The sequence below is a fragment of the Sceloporus undulatus genome, chromosome 4 (assembly GCF_019175285.1).
Source record: "Sceloporus undulatus isolate JIND9_A2432 ecotype Alabama chromosome 4, SceUnd_v1.1, whole genome shotgun sequence".
Taxonomy (NCBI): Eukaryota; Metazoa; Chordata; class Lepidosauria; order Squamata; family Phrynosomatidae; genus Sceloporus; species Sceloporus undulatus.
Genome location: NC_056525.1, coordinates 147,149,433 through 147,177,235, shown reverse-complemented (window position 1 = coordinate 147,177,235; position 27,803 = coordinate 147,149,433). Strand labels below are relative to the sequence as shown.

Genomic DNA, 27,803 nt, shown 5'->3' with positions numbered 1-27,803 from the left:
GGAGACAAATATGTTAGACAAGAATGTTAAGTGTGTTAAACTCAAAGATCCCAAAGAGAAAAAGGAATACATCCCAATCTTGCTCATATCAACACAGTATTATAACTATAAATGTGAGCTATCTTGGGCAAATGCCATGCAAATTAAAGAGCTTGGAATTCTTGCAGAGTCCATACTTCCATTAAAAACAATACAAGCAGAGACTTCTAGGATGCTGAATGTGAGGCCTAGTACAAAAGTCTAAACTTGCATGGACAGTACTCTAAAGCACAGGAGGGATATGTATGACCCACTGGCTACATGTCATCTAAATGAAAAATAAATAATAAAAAATAAAATTAAAAATAATGCTTCCCACTATTAGAAGCCCCTCTAAATGGTGATTTGGCCTGGAAGCAGGTTTGCCTCCCACCCCCTCTCCCCAAAGCATTCAATATGTCCTTTGATCAAAATAGGAAGTAAACCTCTAATAAACCTTGAGATGTCCTTAGGCTCTATCTGTACTGCAGAAATAATGCAGTTCAACACAGCTTTAACTGTCATGGCTCAGTGCTATGGAATTCTGGGATTTGTAGTTTTGTGTGACATTTAGCCAACTCTGTCAGTGAACTCTGGTGCCACAACAAATCCTAGGATTCCACAGCATTGAGCCATGTAAGTTAAAGAGGTGTCAAACTGCATTATTCCTGCAGTACAGATGCAGCCATATTTTCTGATCTAGTGGAGCCTGCAGAGCACTCCACAGGCCAAAAACTGGCCCCTAAACTTTCCAAAATTGCCCACCTCTGCTCTCAAGCTAAGTTTTCATTAAATCTCTAGTAAGCAACAAAAATGAAAACTATGACAACACTTGTCTCCATCCCATCCCAGTTGTGAAGCCTTATTAACTGGCACCTTGCTCACTTCTGCTGTTCTATCCTGGCACAGGGCGTATGCAGGATTATTTTGGCAGATTATGAATTGGAAAGCAACACAAGGGAGAAGCGCATCTTTCAAACATGCCATGTCAAAATAATTCCAGTCAGTTAAAAGTCAAAATAAGCAGCGTGAACTGCACCCTGGGTGCCCTAAACACCACCTTCTGAAGTCAGCAACACATCTGAACTTAACAAGAGAGGGCAGTCTGTTCCCTGCGGTAGCTGGCATCATTCTGAGTAACTACTTACAGTTGAACAACATTACCTTTCCTGACAGAGACTCTCCACAGGCAAAATTCTATCCATTACAGTATACCAGGGTGTGTCACATTGCTCCTTCCTGAATCCATCAGAGGGTCACACCAATGAAAAGGCCCAGAAATTCTTTCCAAAACAAGATGCATGAGAATGTATGCCTTGTTTTAAAGCAAAATTGTGTTTCTGCATGCCTTGCTTCCAAACAAACCCCTTGGGTGAATAATGTGGCCACCGACATTTGTTCTCAGTGGCTGGGGGTCATAAACACAAGTGGGAGAGCAGTGTACTGCACACTTATTGACTATGACATTAAGCTAAAAATTCCCTTAATTTCAAAGCATCCAGTAGAAATTTTATTCTACCAAAAAAATAAAAAATAAAATAAGAATGGCAATTTTGAAAAACAAAACAAAAACCACAAATCACTTATGGCCCAAGTAGTGGACCATTATGCCACCATATTCCTCACATAACATAAAATAATCTGTACCTCCTGCTTAAATTGTAAACCTCTGTTTGGACTGTTTCATTCCAGATGATGGTAGGTGCTCATAACAGCACTGTGCTTATTTATTTATTTAAAACCCCTGCATATAGAAAACTAGGCTAGCTTACAGTGCTTTCACTCAATATGCTATTTTCTTTGGGGCAGCTTGCTCAGGTATAATGGAGAAAGTATTCTCGGTTGGACAAAAGATCAGCCATATTTAAAATAAAATAAAATAAAAATTCACATCCACTGACTTCTGTTTTCCATTTTTGACGTCCAGAAAAATTTCAAGAAAACAACATTGGATTTGTAAAGCATTACAAGTCAGTGGTCTAAAACAGGAAATTACATCAACATCACTAGGTGGCACTGTATCTACCTCCTACACAGATAGGTTTAGTCCGTAGGAAATACAAGAATATGAGCATCCAAAAATGCTAAAACTGTGTTGTCTTTACAGCCTACAGGTAACTACTACACACTAAGAGTAAAAATGCTACTTCTTGATGTTGGGGAAAATGTGTGATGGGAAAAAAAAGTTCTTGAGCTACAATGGTGATCAAACTTTTGGGCATTAATAAGCAAAATCTTTGCACAGTCTGTCCAAAGTGTGAGTATATGCCATTCTGTTGTACACTATGGTATAAACAGAACCCTCCACACTTTTACTGTGTTATTGACTTAATGATGTGGCAGAGCACATGCTTTGCATCTGGAGGTGGTAGATTTGATCCCCAATGATCGCTGTTACTTGTCTATCTTAAACAGCCTCTCTCAATCTGGTCTTCTAGATTTGCGGTACTATAGCTCCCATTGTTCCAAGCCAGCATGACTAGTGGTCATGCAGTCACCCCCTGACTGGGGTGATGAAAGTTGTGATCTATAACAGCTGGGAATCATCAGGCTGGGGAAAGGTGGTGCATACAGTACTGAGCTAGATTAGCCAATGATCCAGTTCAATATACATTGTCTTCCTGTGTTCCTTACAAATATTTTAGGTGTGTGTATATTTAACATATAAACATAACTCACTAATCAGTTATGAGCAGTTGTAACAGACTTGTTGTGTGTCAACTTATGGCGATCCCAAGACAAATCTATCATCAGATTTTCTTGGAGGTATTTATTCAGAGGACCTTTATCTAAGGTTGAGAGAGTGGGACTTGTCCAAATTCACCCAGTGCGTTGCCATGGCAGAGCAAGGATCTAAAGAGTCATAGTCCAATGTTCGAACCACTGCACCACACTGACTCTCAATGCATCGTTTTTGCACTGCCCAACAAGTGCCAAGACACTGTGCCAATATTGCTTTCTTTAACCCCTCTTCCACCTGCTTTAGAAGGACGGAAAAAATACACAGCCTGAGTAAAAGTCTGCATTTGCTTGTTTGATCAAAAAGGGAGGGGGAAGAGAGGAATGGGAATGAACCACACTGCACCTTGGACCCATCTAATCAACACAGACTGTTAACAGTGTGCCTCTTGTTTGTTGCAACATCAAAAAGAACTTTGGCGGGCGTAAAAACAGCTTATTAAATCAGTCTCCGGTGACAGGTTTCTGAATTAAAAAGGAATATCAGAACTAAAAAAAATATCAAATAGAGGGGGATGGAGAATAATTTCAGGCCTTCAGTTCTTCAACTGATTTTATTGTTACTTTGTGTCACAGAGTGGTTCCATGGAAATTTACGTTGAATGATGACTACATGCACCCTAAATATAGGCCCTATAAATAGTCAAAGGAAATGAAGAAGAAAATAATTGTCCCAGAGGCAGGAAAGGCATTAAAATCTCATTGCCCATATAACAGATATGGGGAACTTTTGACTCTTCAGATGTTGGTTTCCAACTTTCACCAGCAGCCAAATGGACAAGTACATTTGGCTCTATGTATTCATGGACTCTTTATCCATGAATTCAACTATCCACAGCTTGAAAATATGCTCTATCTATCTATCTATCTTCCAAAAAGTAAACCTTGATTTTGACATTATATATAAGGGACACCATTTTACTAGCCATTGTATTTAATGGGGGTGAGCATCCTTAAGATTTTGATATCCATGGGGGGTCCTGGAACCAAACCCCAGTGGATACCAAGGACCCACTGTGTGATAAAACTTGTAATTCAACATTAGAAGGGTGACATATTACCCATACTTGCAACAGAAGATGCTTTCCATGCCTCCATCAAGAAAAACTGCATGGTCTGGCTTGGGTTACTGCCATGTAGTTATGGAAGTTAGGGCCTCCTGAATTCCATCTGAGCAACCACACACAAGTTTGTAATGAAATATATATTTATATTTGATTATGTTTGAGGTTACTTATGGGATTGCTTCCTCCCATATCCTGTACACTCAGGTCCTCGGGGGGACATTTACTCTAGTCAGCCAGGACTAGGTTGGCAACTGTCAACCAGAGGACTTTTTCTTCAACTACCCCTAGACTGACCTGGTGGCAGAGATTTGACAGCTGAATATGGTGTCCGAATTTAAAACAGAATTGAAGACCAGTCTCTTCTGGCAGGCCAATCCAAATGGTTTTTAAATGGTGAATTTTAAATGATGAATTTCAAAATGTGGACTGTTTTAATATGTATGTGTCTTATTTGTTATTTTAAATCGATATGTTGTGTTTTTAACTGATGTTGTGTATTTGTTAATCCATTCTTGTTCCCTACCTCCATGTATGAGGAGGGAGGAAATAAGTAAGTAAGTAAGTAAGTAAAATGTGCTGGCCAATGAAGATGCGTCACTGGGAAGTCATATTTTGATAGTCTACATTTATCTATTTAGTTTCCTTCCACTGGCTGCAAGGGGCCAACATCAAACTAGGATGGGGTGGAGCTACACCTTCTTGAACTAAATGGTCTTCCATGCTGCTGTTTGGGTAAAGGAAAACAAATACAGGCACAAAAAACCGATAGGGGGATAGGAATTATGGCATCATGTATCCCTGCGAAAAACAAGTGAAGGTCCTTGTGAGAAGAGCCTGTGACATGACACTTTTGTATACAAGCATGGTTGGATACATTTATGTGGCCAATCTTTTCCAGTCTGAAGACCACATCCTGAAGGACTCTGCTGATTCACATTCATATACTGTATACACAATATCTGATTGGAAATTTGGATCAGCAAGGATTTGGGTTCTATCCAAGATCTAGGAGTCAGTGACATATCATTGGATAATGTGGCATATTCAAAGCAGTGCCACTTTTTGAAACTGTGCTACTACAATTGTACTACTGTAAGTCTACCTATAGTGATTGCTCCTAGATCAGTAGCAGCAACTGTTCCTCCTCTTTTTTTCTTACTTAGAGCATTCTTGTTGAAAACCTTGGTTTCCCAAGAAATCATTACTACTTTTGACAATTGTTAGTTACATTTATATCTTGCCTATCCTTTGTAATTTAAAGCAGCCTGTATGGCTCTGGGGACTTGAACACAGTTTCCAAGTCTAATACTTTCACTGCTAAACCACACTGGCTCTCATGCAGCCTAGTTACATCTTTGGCAGCAGGTCTCAATGTCTAAATAACAGCCCAAATCAGATATAGGTCTCATGTTTAAGAAACCTTAGTGTGGCCTGCTAGACAGATGAATATACCTGTCTTTCTATCTATTAGCTACAAAATTCCTGGGCATGTGAAACTATATTGTGCCAGCTAGCCTCTGATAACTAGACTCTTAGTGGTTGCATGATTTATGCATAAGCAAAGAATGCCAGAAGTACAAGCTGAATGTATTCCTGTCACATAACACTCACCTAGAATGATCTCTTCAAACAAGTCAGTATTTGTTTCCATTTTAATTCAATTCCTGTCCTCTGCTTATACTGTCCAAGATGCTAATTAACTTCAATAATTAGTGCCTTCTGATGGCAGGCCAGCCCTCACAGGCTTCTGAACAGAACTACTAAGTAAAACTAGGAAGTCCAAAATTTATCTTGAACTAGGTCACATTTGAACTATAAATCTGAAACCAAAAGTGATGCCAAAAAGTATAAGACCTTAAAAGCTATAAGAAACTTAAGATCACTATATATTTATCCATTTCAAACTGTCCTCAGAACTGTCAGCAAGTAGTGGATGTCATGGGTGTTGAAAAATTATTTAATTTATCATGCACATTGAGAAACTCAAAACAGATTCAAACGAAGACCAGGGTGAATCTGGCTTGGTTTTAGCAGTATAGTGCTATTAAATGCCATCAACATCACAATTTAGGCTCCATGTAGTTTATTCTTCTTTTGCTGGGTCCACAGAAAAATATCTGGCTGTTACTTCCCCTGGTCATATGTAAAGACAGCTGTATGAGAAGAGGGTTTTGTAAACTAAAATGTTTCAGCAATTTATGGGATATTTGTATTCGTGTTTTGTTTCTGCCCAGCAATTCAAGGCCCCTATGCTGAAGATATACATAAGAATTAGGCCTCCAACTCCTGCTGAACTTGGAAAGCGTCCAGATATGTTAGCCTGCATAGAGGTCACAAGACTGACGCATTAGCCTTTGGCACAATTTCCTAGTCCCCACACACTACTGTAAGTAAGCCTGCAAAGAAGTAGGACACATACTCCTTTCCCAGTTTACCTTCACTTTTCTCTATTATCTCCTTGTGTTGAAGGACAGATTATAAACCTTTTGGTAGTGGCAGAGCTCAGAAAAAGTTCCTTTGGAGAGATTAATTCTCAGGATCCTTAGCCGGCATACCTACATGTTGTCCAAAAAGTAACTTTTTCCAGGCTCTGCCGTCTGAATAAGAACCTGTTCTCTTGTAGTTTGCAAAAGGCTCTGCATACTTATACCCTACATTAACAACAGCAACAATGATATTCTACTTTTGGAGCCCTACTAGAAAGCCCGGCATAACGTAAGCCAAGCAATACTAGACACAGCCCCCTAACCCTTACCTTTCACTGACCTTATTTACGTAGACTAGATTTTATCATTTATGGGTAATATATTGAGGAGAGCAACACATTGGTTCAGAACAGTATACGGTTTCTGCACTGTAAAGAATGTGGTGTGTGCCAATTACTGAAGTTAGAAGTTCCAAAGATTCTTACCATACAGTTCATAGCAAAATGATTGTGCTGTGTCTGGAGCTCCATGGCATGAGGATGACTGGCTCCAATCTCCGTGTAGCTGTTCAAAAACAGGCCTTTATTGTGTGTGATCCAGTCGAACATCTAAGAGAAAGCAGGGATTAATGATCATCACAGGACGGAACAGAAGACTCAAAACATTTGCATGTTTACAAACAAAGGATTTTCTAAAATTGATCATGATTTCACCAAAGCTTTTCAATGACACACAGCCAATTGAACTGGTCCTGTGAACCAGAGTTTGAGTTACAAAAACAGTGGTTAAAGTAATATGTTATTCTTTTGTGACAACAAAGGCATAATGAAGTTGTATTTCAAATGTGACACAAGTATATCACAAAAGTGACATAACTACATAATTCTTGGGATGCAGTAATAACAAGTAACATTTTCTACTTACTATCTAATTACTTTGAAAGGTAAAGGGATTTTGAATGGAATTTTATCTTTTTAATACCATTAAGGGTTTGTTTTAAGTTACAATGAAAGTACAGTGCGCCCTTCTTTTACACTGGGATCTGTTCCGGACCCTCCACCCCGCGTAAAAGAAAAAGCACGTATGCTCAAGCCCTATTACAAGTAATGGGGCTTGCGCTTGCGGCGGTGCAGGGTGGCGGCACCTGCGTGTGCCATTGTTTCTTCCGGCACATGCCACCGCTTCTTCCGCTGATGCTTTCAGCATAAGCTGAAAACAGCGTCTAATGCACCCGCCTATGACGCGGGTGCACTATAAGAGGAAATAACAATTTAAAACAGAAAGCTACTTTTTAAAAATGGTATGCAGTGTTAATGCTAACAAATTAATGGGAAAGAGTGCTTAGAATTACAAAACAAACTAGTTTTACAATATAACTTCCCAAGATATGTTGTAAACAACGTCCTGCCTAGTCACCTCTGGCAAGATTGGGGAGCTTCTATAAAGAAAGGAATTGGACCTTTCACATCATCAATATCTTCCAAAGGATAACACAGATAGCAACTAGCTGGCCAACTAGAAACTGCTGTGGGATAGTATGACAGAGCTGGAGTAAAAAACAGAAAAGCAAAAGCAATAAGGAGCATTCATCCAATGGGTGCACATTTGTAAAAGCATCGCATTCCAAAAATGCTTATTAATGGCCGAATAAGGCAGATGCAACCATCAAGATAGACGTTAGAGGTACATTAACCAGTTCAACCTTTCTGCAGCTCGGATTAAAGGTAAGAACGCACTGCGTGCCCAAGGTATGCTTGCTTGAACCAGGAACAACTGAAATTATATCTGAAGATTAGCAATGGGGTGGAAAGGGCCGGGGGGGGGGGGCAGCAAACTGAATGAAACAGAAGGCAACTGTGAAATATTATAGATAAGGAGAAAGAGAGAGAGAGAGAGAGAGAGAGAGAAGAATACACTAAAAATGCACTACAGATTCAGTAACCATGACACAATGGATATCTGAAACCTGGTTTCCCAGAGTCCTCTCACACCACAATGGCTCCTATTTTACATACATAAATGCTTGGGAGCAGAAGTGTTCCATATTTTGGATTTGCCTCTACTTGCATATACATAATGAGGCTGGAGAGAGACTGATGACCTGTGAAATGGCAGGAGAAATTCCTGCCATTTCTCAGATACTCACATCTCTTTCCAGCCTTACAAATACAGTACAGGTATGTACTATGCTACTTGTGCTGTAACTCAAAAAGTTTTGGATTTTGGAGTAATTTGAATTTTGGAATTCTAGATAAGAGATACTCAGTCTGTATTACCAAACAGGGAGCTTCTTTCCCCACGAATATGGGTCATGAGTACTTTGACCATCTTTAAATCTGAGTTGAAGACTATCTTGTTCAGGGAAGCGTTCCCAGGCACTGTGTGATTATCTACCTGATTTTTTATTGGACAGTTGATGTTGCTGTTTAATTGTTGCCTGCTTATTTTAACCAATTCTATTTTATATTATTACCTATTGTTTTATATGTATTTTGTAGATTGTACGCCATTGGCAGATTTTATTATTGATTTTATTGTTTGTATGTACAACACTGTGTACATTTATAACGCTATAAAATAAACTATAATAATAATAAAAATAATAATAGTCAGCTAGGAAGTACTATTATCACCATGCACTAAGTTAATTCAGGACAGTACTAACATCAATTCAGGAAATTACCAACAGCAGCTGGAACAATCAGTTCCTATCTCAAAGCAAAGAAGGTAAACTTATTGGATGTCACATTTCTGAGATATCTCAGAAACCAGTATAAAGATAAACATTGTGCAGCACTGTAAGGCATTGAAAATGCTATAGGAAGTCATTTCTAATACATAAAGTATGGGCAATGATACTGCTCAACATAGCATTATTGAAGGGACAGTTCAAACCATATCTACTACTTTGCATTTTGATGCAACTAAAAAAGACATTCACCCCAAAAAATCCTGGGTCGACACACACACACACACACACACACACACACACACACACACACATATATATGGGTCAATACACTAATACTACTTAGAAAGGTCCTGAAACAAGCAAGCCTGATCTCTCTCTCTCTCTCTCTCTCTCTGTGTGTGTGTGTGTGTGTGTGTGTGTTCCCAGTCCAATCTGAAAGGGTTCTCTTCCTTACTTCCCATCTCAATCTGATGTTAAAATCTCTCCTCCAGCACCTGGGAATCAGTGTTTGTGGTTGGGAGAGGTCCAGAGAAGGAGAAGGAGAGACGGAAGTGGTATTTTCTCCTTTCCTTCCTTTGATATAGCCCTCTAAGTTTTACACTCGACTTATCCATGAGTCATATCAAAATCCATGATTTTGACCCTGAAACCTTTCCTCAACTTATGCATGAGGTCGACTTGTACACAGGTATATATGGTATACATTCAATAATGAGGGGCAGAAAATTTAATCAATTTAGTAATGTTTAATGAAGAATTTATTTTAATTGACTTCAGCCAATTGTAGTCTGCTTTGCATTTGTTTGAATTATAGAGACTATCTCCTAAGATTTTCTTGGAAACATTTATTCAAAGATTTGCCTTTGCCTTCTTCTTGGGCTCAAAGTGTGTGACTTGCTCAAGCCCACCAGTCGGTTTTCATGACACAATGGATATATGAAAACTGGTTTCCCAGAGTCCTCTCACACCACAATACCACAATAGCTCCTATTTTACATACATAAAAATAATATTTATGTATTTTTTTTACAGAAATCCCTTTTAAAAACAAAAAGAACAAAAGGGTATGCCTCAAACATTTGACCAAGCTAAAAAAAATAGCCCTCAGCCCCCATAAATGCTTTAGTGCATTGCCTTAGAATTCTAGATGTGTCTTTCCCAGCAAACATTTGATGTTGCCACTTGCTCCACAAGCCAGTTTTACAATGCCATCTGTGTGCATAGTACTCTTATGCATTCATCTTTGTTTTAAATTGTTAACCATTCACTGAATGCTGCTCTGATGGCCTAGAAATGTGAGGAAAAATAATCAATGTGAAACAGTTACATGGTTAGTTCGAATGGAGGGAGGGGAAGGGAGATTTTGCCATCTAAACAAGGTTGTGCAAAAAAAAAAATCAGTTATTAACTAGGCATCAGTGATGTTTGTTTGCTTGTTCTTTTGTCAGTAGTATAATTTGGATTGTACAGCTGCAATTTTACGGAGTTCTATAAAATATCTAATTATGTTGTCTCAGCTGGTTCTTCTCGTTTAGTATCTGCTTCATCCTCAGCACAAGCTCCTTTTTTATAATTTTACATTCAGGCCTAATCAACACATACAAAAACTCCACAACACAGAACACTCATCTGGACTTGAATTAAACCACCCAGTCAGAGGTGAAGTGAACAATCATAGCTGATTAATCATAACTCCTTAACTCGTATCATTTAAGGCCAGCCTAGAGACACTGTCTCACTTTCTCACTGCAGGTTTCCTCTTGTGATCTCAAAAGGGCCTTCTGATTTTTTGAATGACCTATACGCAATAACACTGCCATGATGTGATGCCAGAGAAATATGGGATTGTCCCATGTGGTCGACGTGTATAGATTTTACAAGAGCAGATCTAGGGTAGCTCTGAGATGGTACAAATTGTCAAACAATACCTGGACCAAAGAAAACGTCAAAGGGGAAAGACTCTGCTAGAAAAAGTGTTCATGCAGCTCAGAAATGTATTGATCCAGAAAGAAGACCTGAAAACTTAGTGTGAATTCCAGGCAGAACTAGACTAGGGCAAAGAGGGATATTTTGTCTGTCTTTTTGAATAATAATAATAATAATAAAAATTTTATTTTTATACCGCCCTTCCCGTGATCAGGGCGGTGTACAACATAAAACCAGTACAATACAATAAAAACAGGGCCCCTTAAGAAACATTAAGATAGCAGTTTTTTTAGAAGACAGGTGAGCAACTTTTTGGGGTTTTGCCCCCATCCTGCTCTGAACCCATCATACTGTCTCACATATCTATTGCCAAAGGTTGGTAACCAAATGAAGCACCAAATTTCAGTGGCAACTGAGGTGGAGGGAGCCCATATTTCAAAGGGATTTTCCCTATTCAAGTCAAATTTAGAAAAAAAAGTAAAAACACTTGTTTCAGCAGCACTTTTTTGGGATGGCCAAGAGCTGCCATGTGCAGCCTAATGTTGACTGAGAACAAGGAAAAGTTTTCACATTGTGCATTAAATGCTAAGCAATTCAACAATTCTACAGAGGTTACACTGTCCAGAAGAAGACTCCACACGAGTCAGAGCCCCCTACCAAAGTGACATAGTGTTTATAGATTTTTGATGTGCTTTTAATTTTAAGTGTCAGATAGTTAGTTGCTTCATTTGCCAACTTCAATTTAAATGATGCTTCATTATTCAAGGATGCTTTGTTATTCAGTATTGCCCTGACCCTGCAGAAACCTTAAATATCTATGAAAGAAGATTACATACGAACACCTCATGTGCACATACAGACCTAAGCAAGTACTTGCAGGTAGAAAGGACTGATCCAGGTTGCCTGATCTGATCTGTTCACATGCAGTGCAGAGCAGGTGTGCAACAGATACCCATGGATATTTTAATGTGCATGTGATTCTTATGAATGCCAACAACAAAACTTGCCTTCCTATCCAACGTGCAGCAGAAAAGGGAACATACATACATATATACATACATATATGCTCTCTGAATTCAGAGCACACTGTTTAGACCAACATGGTAGCAATTATATGCAGTAACCTGCTCAATTGTGGCTTGGGGCCTGTAAGCCTGTCATTTACGTGGAGAAGAGGAAATGCTACACACAACATAGGCAGAACCTGATGTACACTATTACACAAAACAGATTTGTTTCAAAGTGGGCTAATCCCCCTTTCTTTAAAAAGGATCTCCTAAATTTAGAGGAGACACTGCAGCAAAACCCATATTCAAATGGCCATACCCATTAAAAGAGAATTAGAAATGTCATTCAAGTTCATATTTCTTTTATTTGGAATATAAACCTCTGCTACATATAAGACTAGCCTCAAATATGAGGCATTATGACCCCAAATATGTCTCCAGATCTACTCTTCACAGAGGTCAGATTTGTCTTGTAACTGAGCTATTGACCGTGTCCTATTATTTCAAGTCCAATTACAAATTATTGTGGAATTGAGCATTATCCCTAAGGATTTAAAAAAAAAAACACCAAAAAACAAACAGAGAAGCAAAGTCCACTGCAAAAAGTTTGCACAAAAACACAGTTGAAGGTGAGACAAAGTTAAATGGTTTAGATGTTCCTAATAACAAATAACAAACAGGAAAGGATGAACTACTATATGCGATCAAATGCAAGTGTTGGTACAGAACGTTCATTACGTTGTACTAAGTACAGCTCAAGTTGATCTATGCCATCACTATAGGACACATGACTGGGTCAAGTAAGTTCACTGCAAATGTGTCACTTTAAGAATGATTCCCTTGGGGTTAGCTGTAGCTGGGGGCATGGAGTAGTCCACAAAAGCTTAGGCCATTACTAATCTGACAGTTAAGGTGCCACAAGATGCTTCTTACTTTTTAAAAATGAAAAGCACTCTAACTATTTAGGTAAAACTGCAATACAGTATTAACACAACAGTACAAACACATGCTTTCATTTAGAATGAGAACAGAGCAGTTTCCACATGAATTTTCCATTCTCAAAACTTTTTATATACATTTAATCCTCCATGGTTATTCAGCTACAGAGGAAAAATATGATGTCAGAATTGGCTCTTAGTCATGTTATCATCTCCTGTTGTTATTGGCAAAGATGAGGAATCTCACATTTCCATTTGCCTCTTCCCAGTCTCTGTTAGTCCAAAATCTTGTGAGGATCTCTCCTGCTTTTAAGGAATGTTAGATGGATGTGCATTCTAAGCCAAAATCTCTTGCCTGTGTTAGGCTGCATAACAGGTAAGACACCCACCTGGAGCTTTTGGACTCTGGACCTGGGCAAAAATCCTGCTAAACTGAAAGATTGAAGGAAATACATTATAGTCTCTGGGCATTTTATATAAAGGGAAATCCCTGCCAGAGGACATTAAATGCCCACAGTGCTGACCTCAGGCTCACCCAGCTGAATACAAATCAAAAGGGAAATCACTTTCTTATTTAAGATCTGGTCCTCAAGCAAGCAGCTCTTCTTAGGGAATCATTACCTTTAACCCTTTCACATGCATTTGGAGTGAAGATTTACAGTTTTTACAAAGTCCTCAAATGCTCCACAAAGATTCAAGTGGCTAAGCCTTGTGGTTTTGTTGATACTGTTGTTTAATGTGATTTTGTTAAGAGAGTATGTACTTAAAGAGTTAAACGGTGTGTGCTAAAGGTACTGGGGAGTCTAAATGTCTCCACAAACTCTTTATTACTACCACTGCCTTTGGTTGATGCAATGACTGAAGTGAAGATGTGTAACTCATTCATGTTTTCAATTTCTACCTCTAGAAAATCTGAGTAAAAGAAAATAGTGAACAAGTAAGATATTGGGGGGGGGGGGAAGGCTCAAATTCAATTGACACTAGGGGATATCATGGAAACGCTCCCACCTTCATAGTAGTAAACCTTTACTATTAACAACAATCCTTAAAATAAAGGCTATCAGCTTCAAATATCCATCCTAGCTATTGTGCACCCCTCCTCATGTATCCCCATGGATACAAACATGCTGTCCAAATTAGTAGTGATTCACAAAGCAGCCTGTATGTTTGCAGGGCTCTACTGGAGAGTTATAGCATCTTCCTATACCACAGGGAGCTGCAAGCGCCACCACATTCCAGTGGCAACTGCAGCAGTAAAAGGAACTACAATGGAACCCACCAATTTTCAGCAAGGGTACTGGTTCCAAAGACTGGATAGGTGGGGGTGTTCCATGCTCCCCCATTCTACATCAGGAAGTTGCTCCACCCAGGTTTAGTGGAGTTACCAGCATAGAAGACTAAACAGTTTCAGGGCACAAGCCTAATCTTTGATTGCATGAGTTCATTAATATAATTACTCTTCAACAACCTAGCCTGGGGAGTGATGAATAAAGGTTGAGTACCCCTCATCCAAAATATCCGGAATCATGTGTGTTTTGGATTTCGGATTTTTTTCAGGTTCTGGAATACCTGCATATGTATGATATGCATATTATGAAAAAAACCTTGGGGATGGGAAACATGTCTATACACAAAATTCATTTTTTTCATATACACCTTATACACATAGCCTGACGGTAATTTTATACACACTATTGTTAATTTTGTGCATGAAACTAAGTCTGTGTACACTGAACCATCAGAAAGAAAAAGTGTCACTATCTCAGCTACCCACACAGACCATTTTGGAGTATTTCAGATTTCTGGATAAGGGATACTCACCCTGTACATCCATTTTTTTGCTTCAGGTTGCCTGTTGGCCTATGGTGATCTAATGAATTTCACAGGGTTTTCTTAGGCAAGGTGGTTTGCCAGTTCCTTCCTCTGAAATACAGCCTACAGTCCTTACTGGTCTCCCATCCAAATACTAATTAGGGCTGACCTGGCTTGGATTCCAAGATCAGAGTAGATCTGGTGTTGCTAGGGTATTTAGGCCACAAATATTTTAAGCTTACAGAAGAAATAACTTCAAAAAGCAAAAAATTAGAACATACAGGCTGAGCTGTGACCTATGACCATCTCATCCATCTGGCCCTTCTGTCAGTAGGAACCAACACGAAGGGAGAGACAGCATCCAGGGCTGACTTCAGAGGAACAAGAGGGTGCTCTTGGCAATGTTGAAGGGCCATATATTCTGGGCTCATCACAGTTGGAGGTTGCTTAAAAGGAGCAACAAATGGGCAATCCCTCCCTAGCGGTCACTTTGGTTGAGAGGACTGGGTGATGGCATGTTATGTTTTTCAGAGATATGTCAAAGATGTTCATATGAGTTTACAATTGCTTGTATATGCTAATTCAGTAGTGGGAGCGGGAGCTGCAGATAGGTCTGAGCTAGTTGAATATATCAAAGGAGCCCTCTTGGAAAGGGAAAGCATCTGAAATTTTGTTAGATAGCCACACTGCATTAAAAACGGTGAGCAGGCTGTGATTTTGTTGGGTCTGCTCTGTTTTGGATTGAATTAGAACATGAAAGGAAACTGGCTGAAAACTTGTTTGTGCTTGTGATTAATTCCCTAAATTGTTGGATTGTTTGCATTAGAAAGAGTTGTGGCAAAAAAAAAAAAAAGCCACCAAAACAATCTCTGAATTTATGTACGGCCCGTTACAGGCAGGCACAAAGTACACGCTCTGCGTGTACTAGGGTTAGAAAGGGATGTCACTTCTTGATGCTCCTAACCCTAATACGCGCAGAGCGTGTAGAAAATGGCAGCGCCCTATACACACCGGCACCGCCATGACTACGTCACGACTGCGCCGCCTCCAAACGGGATGGCACGGAAGTGATGTAGTGGGGCTGTGCGAGGGCGCCTGAGGCGCCCTTTCCGCAACCCCGGAAGGAGCTCCATTTCAGAGCTCCTTCCAGGATTTGCGTCACTGGCGCAGCCTCTACATGGCTGCGCCAGCGACGCAAATGAGAAAGGGGCCGAGTGGCCCCTTTCTCCACGTCCCCACCGCCGTCGAGTGTCCTTGGGGCTTCATGCCCCAAGGACACCGCGGGGAAGTGGCCTTTTGCTGCTTCCCCGCAGCCTGGAAAGCGGTGGATTGGGGCCTCAGAGACTGCCGCTCTGACAGCTGAGGCCCCGATCCGGCAGGGAAAGCAATGCCTACAGGCCGCCTCAAAGGGGCGGTCTGTAACGCGCCTATGCTTATTTAAAAATCAGAATGTGCTAGGGTCATTGGGACTTACTCTCAAATCTACAGAAACATCCTGGGCTACCATCAATTAAACCTGGATTATGTCTCCTTGACTGTTGTAAGATTTAATTGTAAAAATACAGTACACTGGTACCCCGGGATACGAAATACTCACGTTACGAAATTTCCGGGTTACGAAAAAAATCCATTGAAAATAATTGTTCCGGGTTACGAAGGTTATTTCGGGTTACGAAAAAATTTTTGGTGCTTTTCGGCGCTTTTTCGCACGAAATCGCGGCTTTTCCCCATTAGCGCCTATGGGCTATTCGGCTTACGAAGTATTCCGGGTTACGAAAGCGGCGGCGGAACGAATTAATTTCGTAACCCGGGGTACCAGTGTACTAGAAACAAAAATTGCACATGCCATTCCTTCATTAACAGAAAAAAATGACAGGGGGCAGGAGAGATAAGCATTTCAAATTTTTTAGCATGGCTTTAAATAGAAATGGCCTACTGATTGCATTCTAGGAACCCCAGAGGGGTTCTAGGCTGTAACTCTCCACACCAGCATTGTGGGTCCACGTTGAAGTCACTTCCTCCTGCAGGTGAAGCAGCCACCTCTTTCTCAAGTGTAGATGGTTAGGCCCAGAAAGACACTCACATTAAATCCTCAGCTCTTGAAAGGAAACAAAACTATAGACCCTTGATGTTCAGGCAGTTCTCCATAGCATGGTACAACTGGGTACTAACACATATGCCCCCTTTAGCTTAAAAGATAGCCACCACTGCTAGATACAAATGTCCCCCCTTTACCTTTTCTGCATCTTGTTCAAACAGCCTGAGCTGAAAGCATTGGTCCAATTTCAACTTCCGCACATGCCACATCTGATGCAGATGCTGCCGCGTCGAGTGCAGCCTGTCCAACATAGTGGATACTTTCGGCAAGAGATTCTGTAGGTCTGCATTTCCAGAGCCAGAGTTCTTTTTGGGGAATGTCTCGCTGCTCTGTATCCTCTGCAACAGCTTTTGCCCTTCCAAGTCCAGGTCCTCAATAGGGGCTTTGATGACCTTCTTCTTTAGCTGTGAATGCTCTTCAATCATACTCCTAGCTGCCTCCAAGTCCTGAGGCAAATCCTTTTTGGCCAATATATCCTGTAGCTCCTCCAGCCTAGAAAGCATGTGTGTAGCATTGCTAATGTAATCCTCAAAGGCAACTCTGATTTCTATCCATTCCTCATGGTTATATTCCAAGCAGCCATCAAATTCAGGAGTTAACTGAGACGGGTCAACAACTTTGGTAAGGCCTTCCAGAGACACCATGTTTGTCTAAAAAGCAGCAAAGAGAAATGTCAGTCACACAATGTAACATATTTAAAGTCCAACACTGAGAGGAACTACAATGTCAGAGAGAGAATATATAAGATAATAATCACAACACAAAATAAGTTCTTCCTATGCAATCCTAACAAAACCTTCCAAATCAATCAGGTTAATTTAAGTTCATCTAATGAACTATGACTAGATAAGAGATTTGAACCTGTCTCGCATTCACAAATCTGGCATTCTGCTTGCAATGGTATTATGGATTCTCCTTGTACCAGTATAATGGTTATGTTACTATCTAATTTCAAAGGAAAAAGAAGCATTGCATGTGCAAAGGAACAAAAGTATGGAACAATAACCTAAGATGAGCTGGATGAAAAAGGCCATAGGAACAAATATTGTAGAAACACAATCGAGGTTCATTTGTTTAGGTAAACAACAGTTCAGGACAAGGGGACCACATTGGCCCTCCAGGGGATCTTTGAGGGCCTTACATCCGTTACAACCCCATAAGGATGAAAAGGGGAAAATTTCACTATCTTTCTGACACTCTCTGGGGGTAATTTAGGTCCAGGAAAAGCATTTTTTCCTATAGGAAAAAGAGCCAGAAGTCACCTTCTCCTCGGCTGAAAAACCTAAGACTGGCCAAAATCAAAATTCTAAATAGCGTCACTATGCCAGTGGAATGTAGGATATGTTGTACCCAAATATTCAGAAAGAATCCCCAACACAGGCTGGTAGAAAATATAAAATGGAGGGAAATGGCATGATACGCTGAGCAGAACAGAGAACCAAATAAGTACAGTAGATCCTTGTTATATGCTGGGATTTGGTTCCAAGATCACCTGTGTATAACAAAATCCATGTATGCTCAAGTCCCATTAAATATAATGACATAGCAAAATGGTGTCCCTTATCAAAAATAGAAAATCAAGGTTTGATATTTGAAACTTATACTGTACTTTTTTGGAACATTTTCAAACCGTGTATGCTTGAATCCATGTATAAGAAGGGCCAACTGTACTGCATTTTAAAACTGGATTCTAGGGGTGTCTGCACTGATGGGAAACACTTACTTACTGTTAGGGATTCTGGATTTGTGAGGACAAGTTGCCTGCACAACTGGCACCCACATTTGGGCAATACAAGCAGCACTATCTCCACACTCCCCTGGGTCAGCGTCTCACACAATCCAGGGTGACTCCTCCTGACCTCTTCCACCTGCCTGACAATGCTCCTCATCCTGTCCTCACACCAGCATGCACTCCATACACCCAGGGGATTATCTGGATTTTCTGGCCTGATTTGGGGCAAACAGGGAATCTTTTTACTACAGAGAATTGCTCTGGAGCACAGACTGGCCCTGTGTGTTCTCTCAACAGATCAATGTTGGAATAGAGTGGGAATATTTCTTTTCCTCCCTGTGTACACAGTTTAGGATTGTTTTCAGAATTCTTTTAGGCATTTAAAGAGTATTTCAACATGTTTTAAAAATGATTTTATCTCTGTATTAATTGGTTTTTATTCTCTCAGCACCACAGGTGCCCTTGTGACTTGAGAGAAGAAAGACTTTAAATAAACAAATAAATAAATAGACAGCCTCTTTAGCCATGCCTCACAATCTGCAACTTTACATTATTAACACAACTAGCATAACGTTATGTCTCATAGACTTCAATGGAAAAGGTTTTAAGAAATAGCAGCTCACTCAGTATCACCAGCTTTTCTAATTTTCTCATGACACAGCAGAGGGCATGCTATAACTGACCTCACCACCCATGAGTAAGTCCTATATAGGGAGAACTTAATTAATTGAGGGGAGAGAAGCAGGCTAGCTCCAACTGCCTGCTTGAAGAAGACAAGCCCTCCCTTCAGCCACCATCTTGGGGGGAGAGAGGCAGGCTAGCTCCAACTGCCTGCCTGAAGGAAGAAAAAGCCCTCCTTCCGACCACCATCTTGAGGGGGAGAGAGGCCTGTTATGTTTTATTTTGACTTTGTATTGTACTTCCTGTTGTACACCGCTTTGATCTAATTTGGAAAAGCGGTATATAAATAAACATTATTATTATTATTATTATTATTACAGTGGTACCTCGGGTTACGAAATTAATTCGTTCCGCCATTCCCTTCGTAACGCGGAAATTTCGTAACCCGAAAATAGCTTTCCGTTAGCGCTGGAAGCCTATAGCATTTGAATTTCGCGCCCGAAAATTTTCGTAACCCGAAAAATCTTTCGTAACCCGAAACAGTTTTTGCCAATCTGACTTTTTCGTATCCCGGAAATTTCGTAACCCGCGCATTTCGTATCCCGGGGTACCACTGTATATTGTCAGCATAGAAAAGATATTGTGTTGGAGTATCTCACAGAACTGCCCCCCCACCAGCTATCATGGCAAAAAAGTGGAAGGCATAGACTCCAAAAGCTACTTTCCCATGCTCTGACTGCAGATGACAAAGCACATGTTATGGAGCTTTCAAGATCCATGCTGTCCCCACAAGTGAGAATGCTGTTGGTAGAATCCATGGTAAAAGATGTATTGCATGTAAACAGTATATTATGTGTTTAAAAGGGGGTGAGGCATTTTCACAATCAGTGCAAAATGGTCCTTAGAACCAGCTCAAGAGCATATTGCTATAACTTTTTTCCTCACTACTTTTACAGTCAGCCAGCCTCAGGACTCTTGGCACAAATATCCCTATAACAAAGGCAATTCTACCCCTCTCCATATAGTTAAAAAAACAGAAAAGAAAGGGATGACAAGCGATACAAAGCAGAACATCTCCCATCTCTCCCCACATGCTCCCTTTACTATGTGTGAAAGCAGTGTATTCATCTAACAGTATCACCCACATGCTCTTCCCTTCCATTAACAGGACACTGTTTCCCATTCATGGGAATACTCCTTCCCACCTTTCTATATGCTCTTTGGTGGCAAAAGAAAGGCACTCGATCCCAACCACTACTATTCCAGAATAATTCACAAACACCATGGCAGAAGAGATGCCCCAGTAATAGCAGCAGTGGGATCATATGGACTTTGGGAGGAGAGGTTGTGTGTTGTGTGTGTTGTGATGCAAATGTATATCTTATGGCATGTCCTTATCACTGTGGTTTTGATCCTGCCCCGTTCCATTTAAGGGAAGCACATTTATGTCACCATGAGCAGATTCCCTGATTGGTGCACACTGCCAGTGACATGAGGTACACTGGAGTATGCCTAATGTTTTAAACCTGTTTTTATATTTTGCATTTCCACCACATTCTGAGGGCCCCTGAGCCAATTTATGCCCAAGAGATACTTTTTTAAAACCAAAAACATAGTTAAAATTCCTTAATACCTCCTTGGAAGCATTTGGGGGAAACTGTATGTATGTATGTATGAATGAATGTATTTTTTACATATGTGCGTATTTATTGGTGAGATCATGTGTGGTCCTTCACGGCCTCTTAAGAGACTTCTGTGGTCTCGTAGTCCATTACCCTTTCACTGGCATTGCTGCAGCCATGTTCTTACAATCTCCTCAACATTATTGGGATATAAAGCTGTTTCCCCCCCCAAAACAACAACTCTTATGATAATGAAAACAAGATTATTTGTTGATGTGACCAAGTAATATTTCTGCAAAAACTCTGGAACAGTGTTTAAGAGGCAGGTTCCACTTCTGGTTATAAATGCAATATTGGGGGAGGGGGGGGTCCAACTTTCTTATGACCAGATACCTCAAATTCAAACTTGGAGCTGCCGAAGTTAGTCCGCTGTTTCTGCCAAAAGTTGTCTGGCTTGATTATCAGTGCAACATGGATGCAACAGGGAAAGGATTCCTGTAGGATCTTCAAAAGTGGCTTTATAGAGTCCCATTTAGATCCACGCATATCTACAATGACTGTGAAACCTCGTTTACACACTTCTTCACTAGAAGGCAAAGAAAACAGCAGTTAAAAGAAGCAAGCATTGTCACAAGAGCCAACATGCGCTATTCCACTTGCCAATTTTGTTCTCCTTCTCATCTGTTAGCCCAGTATGAGTTTTACCTGCAGAAGGATGAAATCTGTCCAGAAATTTAAAGAACTTGGTAGAATCAGGCACCAGTGTAGGGCCTCATCCTACATGAAATACATATGTGTGAACACAACTGAAAGCATAGTTCTGAACTGCATAATAGGATTTATGCCCCAGGTACTTGGTGGAAACATTCAAAATTGTGTCCTCTTGGCTAAGTGGGACATCACACCACTTTAAGATAACATTTTAGCTATGGCAGGAAATACATGAATTAAATAAATCACCCAACCAACTAGAAGCTAAGCTGCCAGGGCATCTTAATGGTGTCTCAATCCACAAGACAGGTACCCCCAGAATTTTAGAATCCCCAGCCTTCCACTTAGTTTGCCTCTATGGCAAATTCTTTCAAATTCATATATTTTCTCTGTTTGCTTTCCTTTGGCAACTCTGCCTTCCCCTTTTCTTTGGATGCCCATACTGTATTTATAAATGCTCAATTGAAATTTTAAGTTGCTGTAATGCTAGAAATTTGAGGACTGAAGGAAAATATTGAAGGGCAGAATTTTTATTTGGAGGAAAGGTCCCATTGTGGGCCTGCTGTCCCCAATTTAGATAACACTTGTTTTGCCAGCATTCCTTCTGATATCAAATCTGATCAGCAAAAACCCATCAGTTTCCAGAAGTTTCAGAATTTCAGTGGCAGGTGAGCCCATAGAGTGGAAGTTGGCACCCATCCCACTCAAAAATAAATAAATAAAATCATTCTAAATATTTTAAAGGCCAGTGTCCACCCCAGAAGCCTGCAGAATAAGTGATTTTGCATTAAAAGAAGGGACAACACACTATATCTTTCCTCCCCCACCATCACCAAAAACAAAACCCTAAATGGACATGAAATCACTTCTAGTTTTGATGTTTCTTCTGATCTTTACCACTTCATTCCTTCTCTCTAACTCCTACCAACTCCTAACTCCTATCTATTTAAGTAAAAACCTTCAGTTAAAAAGCCTGCCTATTCCCAAATGCAACCTAGTATTCTGCCTACATCGAATCTTTAAGAAAGCTCCTGCAATTCCTAATTGGACAAGTTTGGGCCAGTTGGCCCTGAAGAGAAAATCCACACTTGACTCAATATTATTCTAACCAACTGGAGGAGAAGTAGCCAGCTTAGAAGTGAGCTACATCTCTGTCCAAAAACACTCCTGTAATGCCATATTTTATACCATGTATAAGGTGTAAACTTTACTCTGGAGTTAATGCTTAGCTGCTCATGTACTCTATTGTGAACCTGGCACTTTTGGTAGAATAAGCTTCCACCCAATGTGAACCAGGAGGGGCATGTTTGCCAAGCAGCTAAACTGTTGGCCAAAGTCATCACTTGGCACTTGTAATCTGTAGTTTCATGTATAATGTTTTGTAAACACCACTTTCTCCCTTTGTACACTAATTTCTTCCTTGGCCAGGTTCTTTCACATATAATCCCCTGAACCAAAATGGTTACACTTATCTTGGCCCGTACCATTTCAGGAATTAGGTGTGAGGTTGCACAGTTCAGTACAAATGCACACAAATGCCACCGACAGACAGACAGACAGACATTCAAACCATGTCAAGTAAAAAGCTAGGCTGACAGGTTATTTTACTATGTGGAGAAAGGGTTCTTTTGTTTTGGTTCTGGATGGGGAACCAGTGAGACACACAAACTAGAACCATACAGTTCAGGAGTACTAGTAATTACACTTGATTCTTTATATTATTGAAAAATTGGCCTTTAAGTAAGCACTGTGTTAGGACAATCAGCAGTACAGATTCAGAATTTGGATGCATTCCACACAATTCCCTTGGCATTCCTCTTAACCATAATAAGTTTGGAATACATACTTTCGTTGATTATAACTCCCTCATCATTTGAGTGGATAAGGTCAAGAAAATAATGTTACTCCAAATCTATGACTTAAACATTAGTTTTAAAATTCTGAATTCACTAGAGCAGTGCACTTGGTTGCTAAGTTACTTTCTCTTTAAACAAACGGAAGGTTACAGGGACATGAACTTGGTATGAACTCACAAAGGTATAAACTCCCTTTGAGCTTTTTCTGCTTTGGCACAGCAATGCAAAAAAACCCCACAGCTTCAAATAACAGTATCTAAAAAGATGCCCTTACCTAGGAATACAAGCTAGGTATGAAATGAGCCTCCTAAGGTCCTCCTGTCGTATTCTATCATGATTGCTGCGAGCTGGAAATGTTAGAATAGGGCCTCCTCGCTTATCTCTTCCACCTGAAAAAGAAAGAAAGAAAAGAAACATTGAGTGCCAATGGTTTTGCAGCCTGTGGTGCACAGTGGTGATAAGAGATTCTGCCCCAAGGGGGTTGCCAACTGACAGTATGTATCTGAGGAGGAAGCTTGGTATTTATGCACATCCTTTCCTAACAAGTGTGGCTTTAGATCAATGAAAAGGGGTCACCAGTACATTTTAAGATCTATAAAACTAAAGCCTTATTTCTGTGGGACAAAGTTAATGAGGGCTGCATCCACACTGCAAAAATAATCCAGTTTGACATCACTTTAACTGCTATGGATCAATGCTATAAAATTATGGGAACTGTAGTTTTATGAGACATTTAGTCTTATCTGTCAGAGAGTTCTGGTACTACAACAAACTACAAATCCTATAACTCCATACCATTGAGCCATGGCAGCTAAAGTGGTTGCCAAATTGGATTATTTCTGCAGTATGGATGCAGCTGAGGACCTTTTTTTCTGATGAGAAAAATCATGCTGAATACACTTGAAGTACACAAGCAAGCATTTTAAATTCATCTGATCACATCTGCATCCCAATCTTTGTCCAAAAACTCATTCCCAGAATTATTTTGTAATCTGAACACCAGAAGGCATATTAGGCTAAAAGAATGTCATGTCCAATCCCCATAGGCTTTCACAGCTGAAGGGAAACCAGAATCCAGGTCTTCCAAGACATCCAGTGACACAGTGAGGGAAAAGCAACCAGTCCACTACACCACGTAGCTTGAGAAGCACTGCTGCAAAATATCTTGTAGCCTTATGGTGCTGTGTACAGCATTAATAACACAACTACTATCAAATCACCACAATTCTCCTGCAACTTATAAAAGCTGGGGCAAAAGGCTTTAAATTACCATTCACTACCCAACATGACTATCACAAAATACTATAGGATTGCACTCTGAAGCCAGTATGGGGGAGGGGGAATCCTGGCCTCAAAGGGCTTATAACAGGCTCCATGCTATTCCCAAGTGGCATGCCAAGTGGTAATGGCAGAGCTTTCAATTTTTTAAATTACTATGTTGGCTGGGGATTCTGAGAGTCCAAAAAAGTAAATTCTCCAAGCTCTACAATGGCAGTAGTTCCAGGCCTCCTTAGCATGAGAGGACCAACTATTTTGTGTTTTCTCATACTGCTATCTGGGTACTTGGGAAGAATGAGAAAAAAAGAGAAACTGTGGCATCAAGAAAGCTAACAAAACACTGAGCAGCCCTGTGAACACATGGCAAAGTCAGCTGCAGGCACAGCTTGAGAGGCAAAGCAGTCAGGATCCACTATGACCTCATTAGACTTTTTCCATGGCTCTTCCATCTCCAAATTTTATCTGGCTCTCTTTGAGATGTAAAAAGGGGCACACAAAACTTCACATGGCAAGATGATGCCCATTGTCATTCCAAGTCCCTTGCACTCACAAGCCAAAGGCAAATCCCAACAGGATCACTGTCCTTGTGCTCTGCTTCCTGCTGTAAGTGTACAAGGAAATCTCTGACCTGTGATGATGCTCTTAATTTAAGATGTGACTAAGGCTGCTGCAACGCTGCAGAATTAATGCAGTTTGACATTACTTTATCAGTCATAGCTCCATCCTGTGGAATCCTATGATTTGTCATTTGTGGTTAAATACAGTCAAAGTGGTTTGAAACTGCATTAATTCTATAGAAAAGATTCAGCCTGGGAAGGGACACCTATCATTAATAGCAGTACTGTTTTGTCACTTAAAATAATGTGGAAATATATCTTGTGTTGATTGGAGACTTAGAGCCCCTATACTGAAGCAAGGAGCAAAAATGAATCTCACCAGTAATCTAGTAAGGGTTTATTATTCTCTCCTAGGACAGTTTTCCAGCTCACTTTAGAGGAATTGTTTTGGTCAATCTGGCCCATCCATCCCACTTCCCACAACAGAGTAACTGAATGACAGACCAGGAATTTCCCCCCTTTCTCTTGCTCTTTCTTATTTTGCAGAGTTAGTTTGAAAAAGGCGTGTCACATTTGAAAAAGGAAAAACAATATAATGCACCCACGGCATATGCAGGCGCACTATATGTGCCTTCAAGCTTACGCTGAAGTCGTGTGACAATTAAACCTATGGTGCATGCAATGCCTTCAATGAGGCATGAGCATATGTGGAATTCCCCTTCCACGGGGGGATCTGGAATGGCAGTACTTGGTACCGAAAACAGTCGGGACCAACGGAAAAGGCAAGTAGGTGGTCCTCTTGGATGCTGATGTGGAAATAGGTGTCCCAAAGATCCAAGGTGGTGAACCAATCTGACTCCTGCAGGAGAGGCAAGATGGAGGCCAAGGTTACCATGCAGAAACATCTATAGGCAATAAAAGAGTTGAGAATATGCAAGTCCAGGATGGGATGAAGGCCGCCTGTGGCTTTTGAGACAATGAAGTATCGAGAGAAAAGGCAATGTCGGGTCCGGGATGGAGGGATGGGCTCAATGGCCCCTTTCTGAAGAAGGGAGTGCACTTTATTGAGAAGGGTGTCTGAGAGGGGAGTGGTGAGAATGATACCCCTTGGGGGAGAAGATTGGAACTCCAGGGCATAACCCCTACAGGCAATGGAAAACACCTAGGATTCGGATGTTAAGGAGGCCCAAGAGTGGTAGAAGTGGGCCAGGTGGTCCCCAAAGGGAGTTGGAAAAACGAAGTGCACTGGGGAGCTTCAGAAGCGGCATTTGCCTTGTTCTGCATCCTTCTTATGGAAGAGTTGCTTGTATTTTTGTTGTTGTTGGCGTTTCCCTTGCTTCTGGGGAGGGAAGCGTTGTTCATGATAGTCTGAAGACTGGTTGGATCTACCCTGGTTGGGGGGTGGTGGTAGGGAGGTCTTTGCCATCTCAAACGGCATTGACAGAACGGAGGGCGAGAAGTCGAGGAAGAAGACATACCATATTTACGGCCTGTGTTCTTCATGTTGTTCTTGAAGTCCAACTTCTCATCAGTTTCCTTATGGAAAAGTCCCGTAGCGTCAACGGGAAGCTCTTCGATGGCCTGTTTGCCTTGAGGCGTTAGGTCCGAAGACCTTAGCCAGGCATGACGTCGGAGGGCCAGGGCACCCGAGAGTTGTCAGGAAGCACAGTCAGCTGAATGTTGGGCCGCCGAGATCTGGTGCAAAGCCAGTGCATGGGCTTCTGCATGGATGACCATGGCTGTCTGTCTCTTGTCCTCAGGGAGGTATTCATATAAGGGAAGAGCCTTCTCCCAAAGCTGTTGTTGGTAGGCAGCCATACATGCTGAGTACTTCTGGATCTTAAGGTCCAAGACTGTGGAGGCATAGGATTTCTGTGTCATGGTGTCAAGCTTACGACCCTCCTTGTCGTTGGGGGTGAGAGCTGTCTTTGGGGCTGAGTGGACTTGGGAGGCTTCCACAATTGCCAAATTTGGGCGAGGATGTTCAAACAACCAAGTCTCTTTCAAGGTTGTGATGTGGTAGAGATTGTCAAGTTTCTTGATGGAAGGCTGGGCCAAAGACAAAAGGAGCCAAGAGCTCTTTGCAATTTTGGACATGGATGGCAGAAAGTCAATAGAGGTTGGAGTTGGGACTTTGTCACAAACCCTCTCATCAATCGGGTCAAGAGCCTGGGAGTCTGCATGGAGAACATCAATGTTCAGGGCTTTCTTCCTCTTTGGTGAGGATGGGTGGCCAGCCACATCCTGGTCCATGGACCTTTGTTTGTCTGGGGTCGGTAACCCAGAAACTTTCGAAGAGGGTTTGCCCTCGTCAGCAGTAGCCTTGGCAAGGACTCTCGGAGAAGACGAAGGGGTATTGCCCTCGTCAGCAATAGCCTTGGCAGGGACCCCTGAAGCCAAAGATCAGAGCTTGCCCTTGGTGGCGGTAGCCTTGGCAGAGGCTCTAAATATGGAGGGAGGCTTCAGGATTTGCCTGTAGAGCATGGATCTGAGGAACATCTCCCTATTTTTCCTGGCCTGAGATGTGAAGGCCATACAATGAGGGCATGTAGCAGAACGTGGCCCTTGCCCAGACAAAAGAGGTACAAGGAGTGTCCGTCGAGTGCTGGGATATTCGTCCCACATTCAGTGCACTTTTTAAAAGAGTGCGCAGACATCTTTAGACCAAAGTCAGAGGATGAAGAGGGAGAACTGTCAACAAGC

General features: G+C 41.1%; 1 protein-coding gene across 4 annotated transcripts in view; it reads right to left on the bottom strand.

The window, feature by feature from the left end:
• Positions 1 to 27,803, bottom strand: part of TRIO (trio Rho guanine nucleotide exchange factor) — a 269,887-nt gene that overhangs the window by 163,899 nt on the left and 78,185 nt on the right. For all 4 annotated transcript variants that reach the window (XM_042461739.1, XM_042461740.1, XM_042461737.1 and 1 more), the window contains exons 3-6: positions 23,540 to 23,654; positions 21,092 to 21,284; positions 16,861 to 17,373; positions 6,736 to 6,858 (exon numbers count right to left, since the gene is read on the bottom strand). In XM_042461739.1, the coding sequence (XP_042317673.1) occupies positions 6,736 to 6,858; positions 16,861 to 17,373; positions 21,092 to 21,284; positions 23,540 to 23,654 (944 nt within the window). The remainder of the gene's footprint in view (positions 1 to 6,735; positions 6,859 to 16,860; positions 17,374 to 21,091; positions 21,285 to 23,539; positions 23,655 to 27,803) is intronic.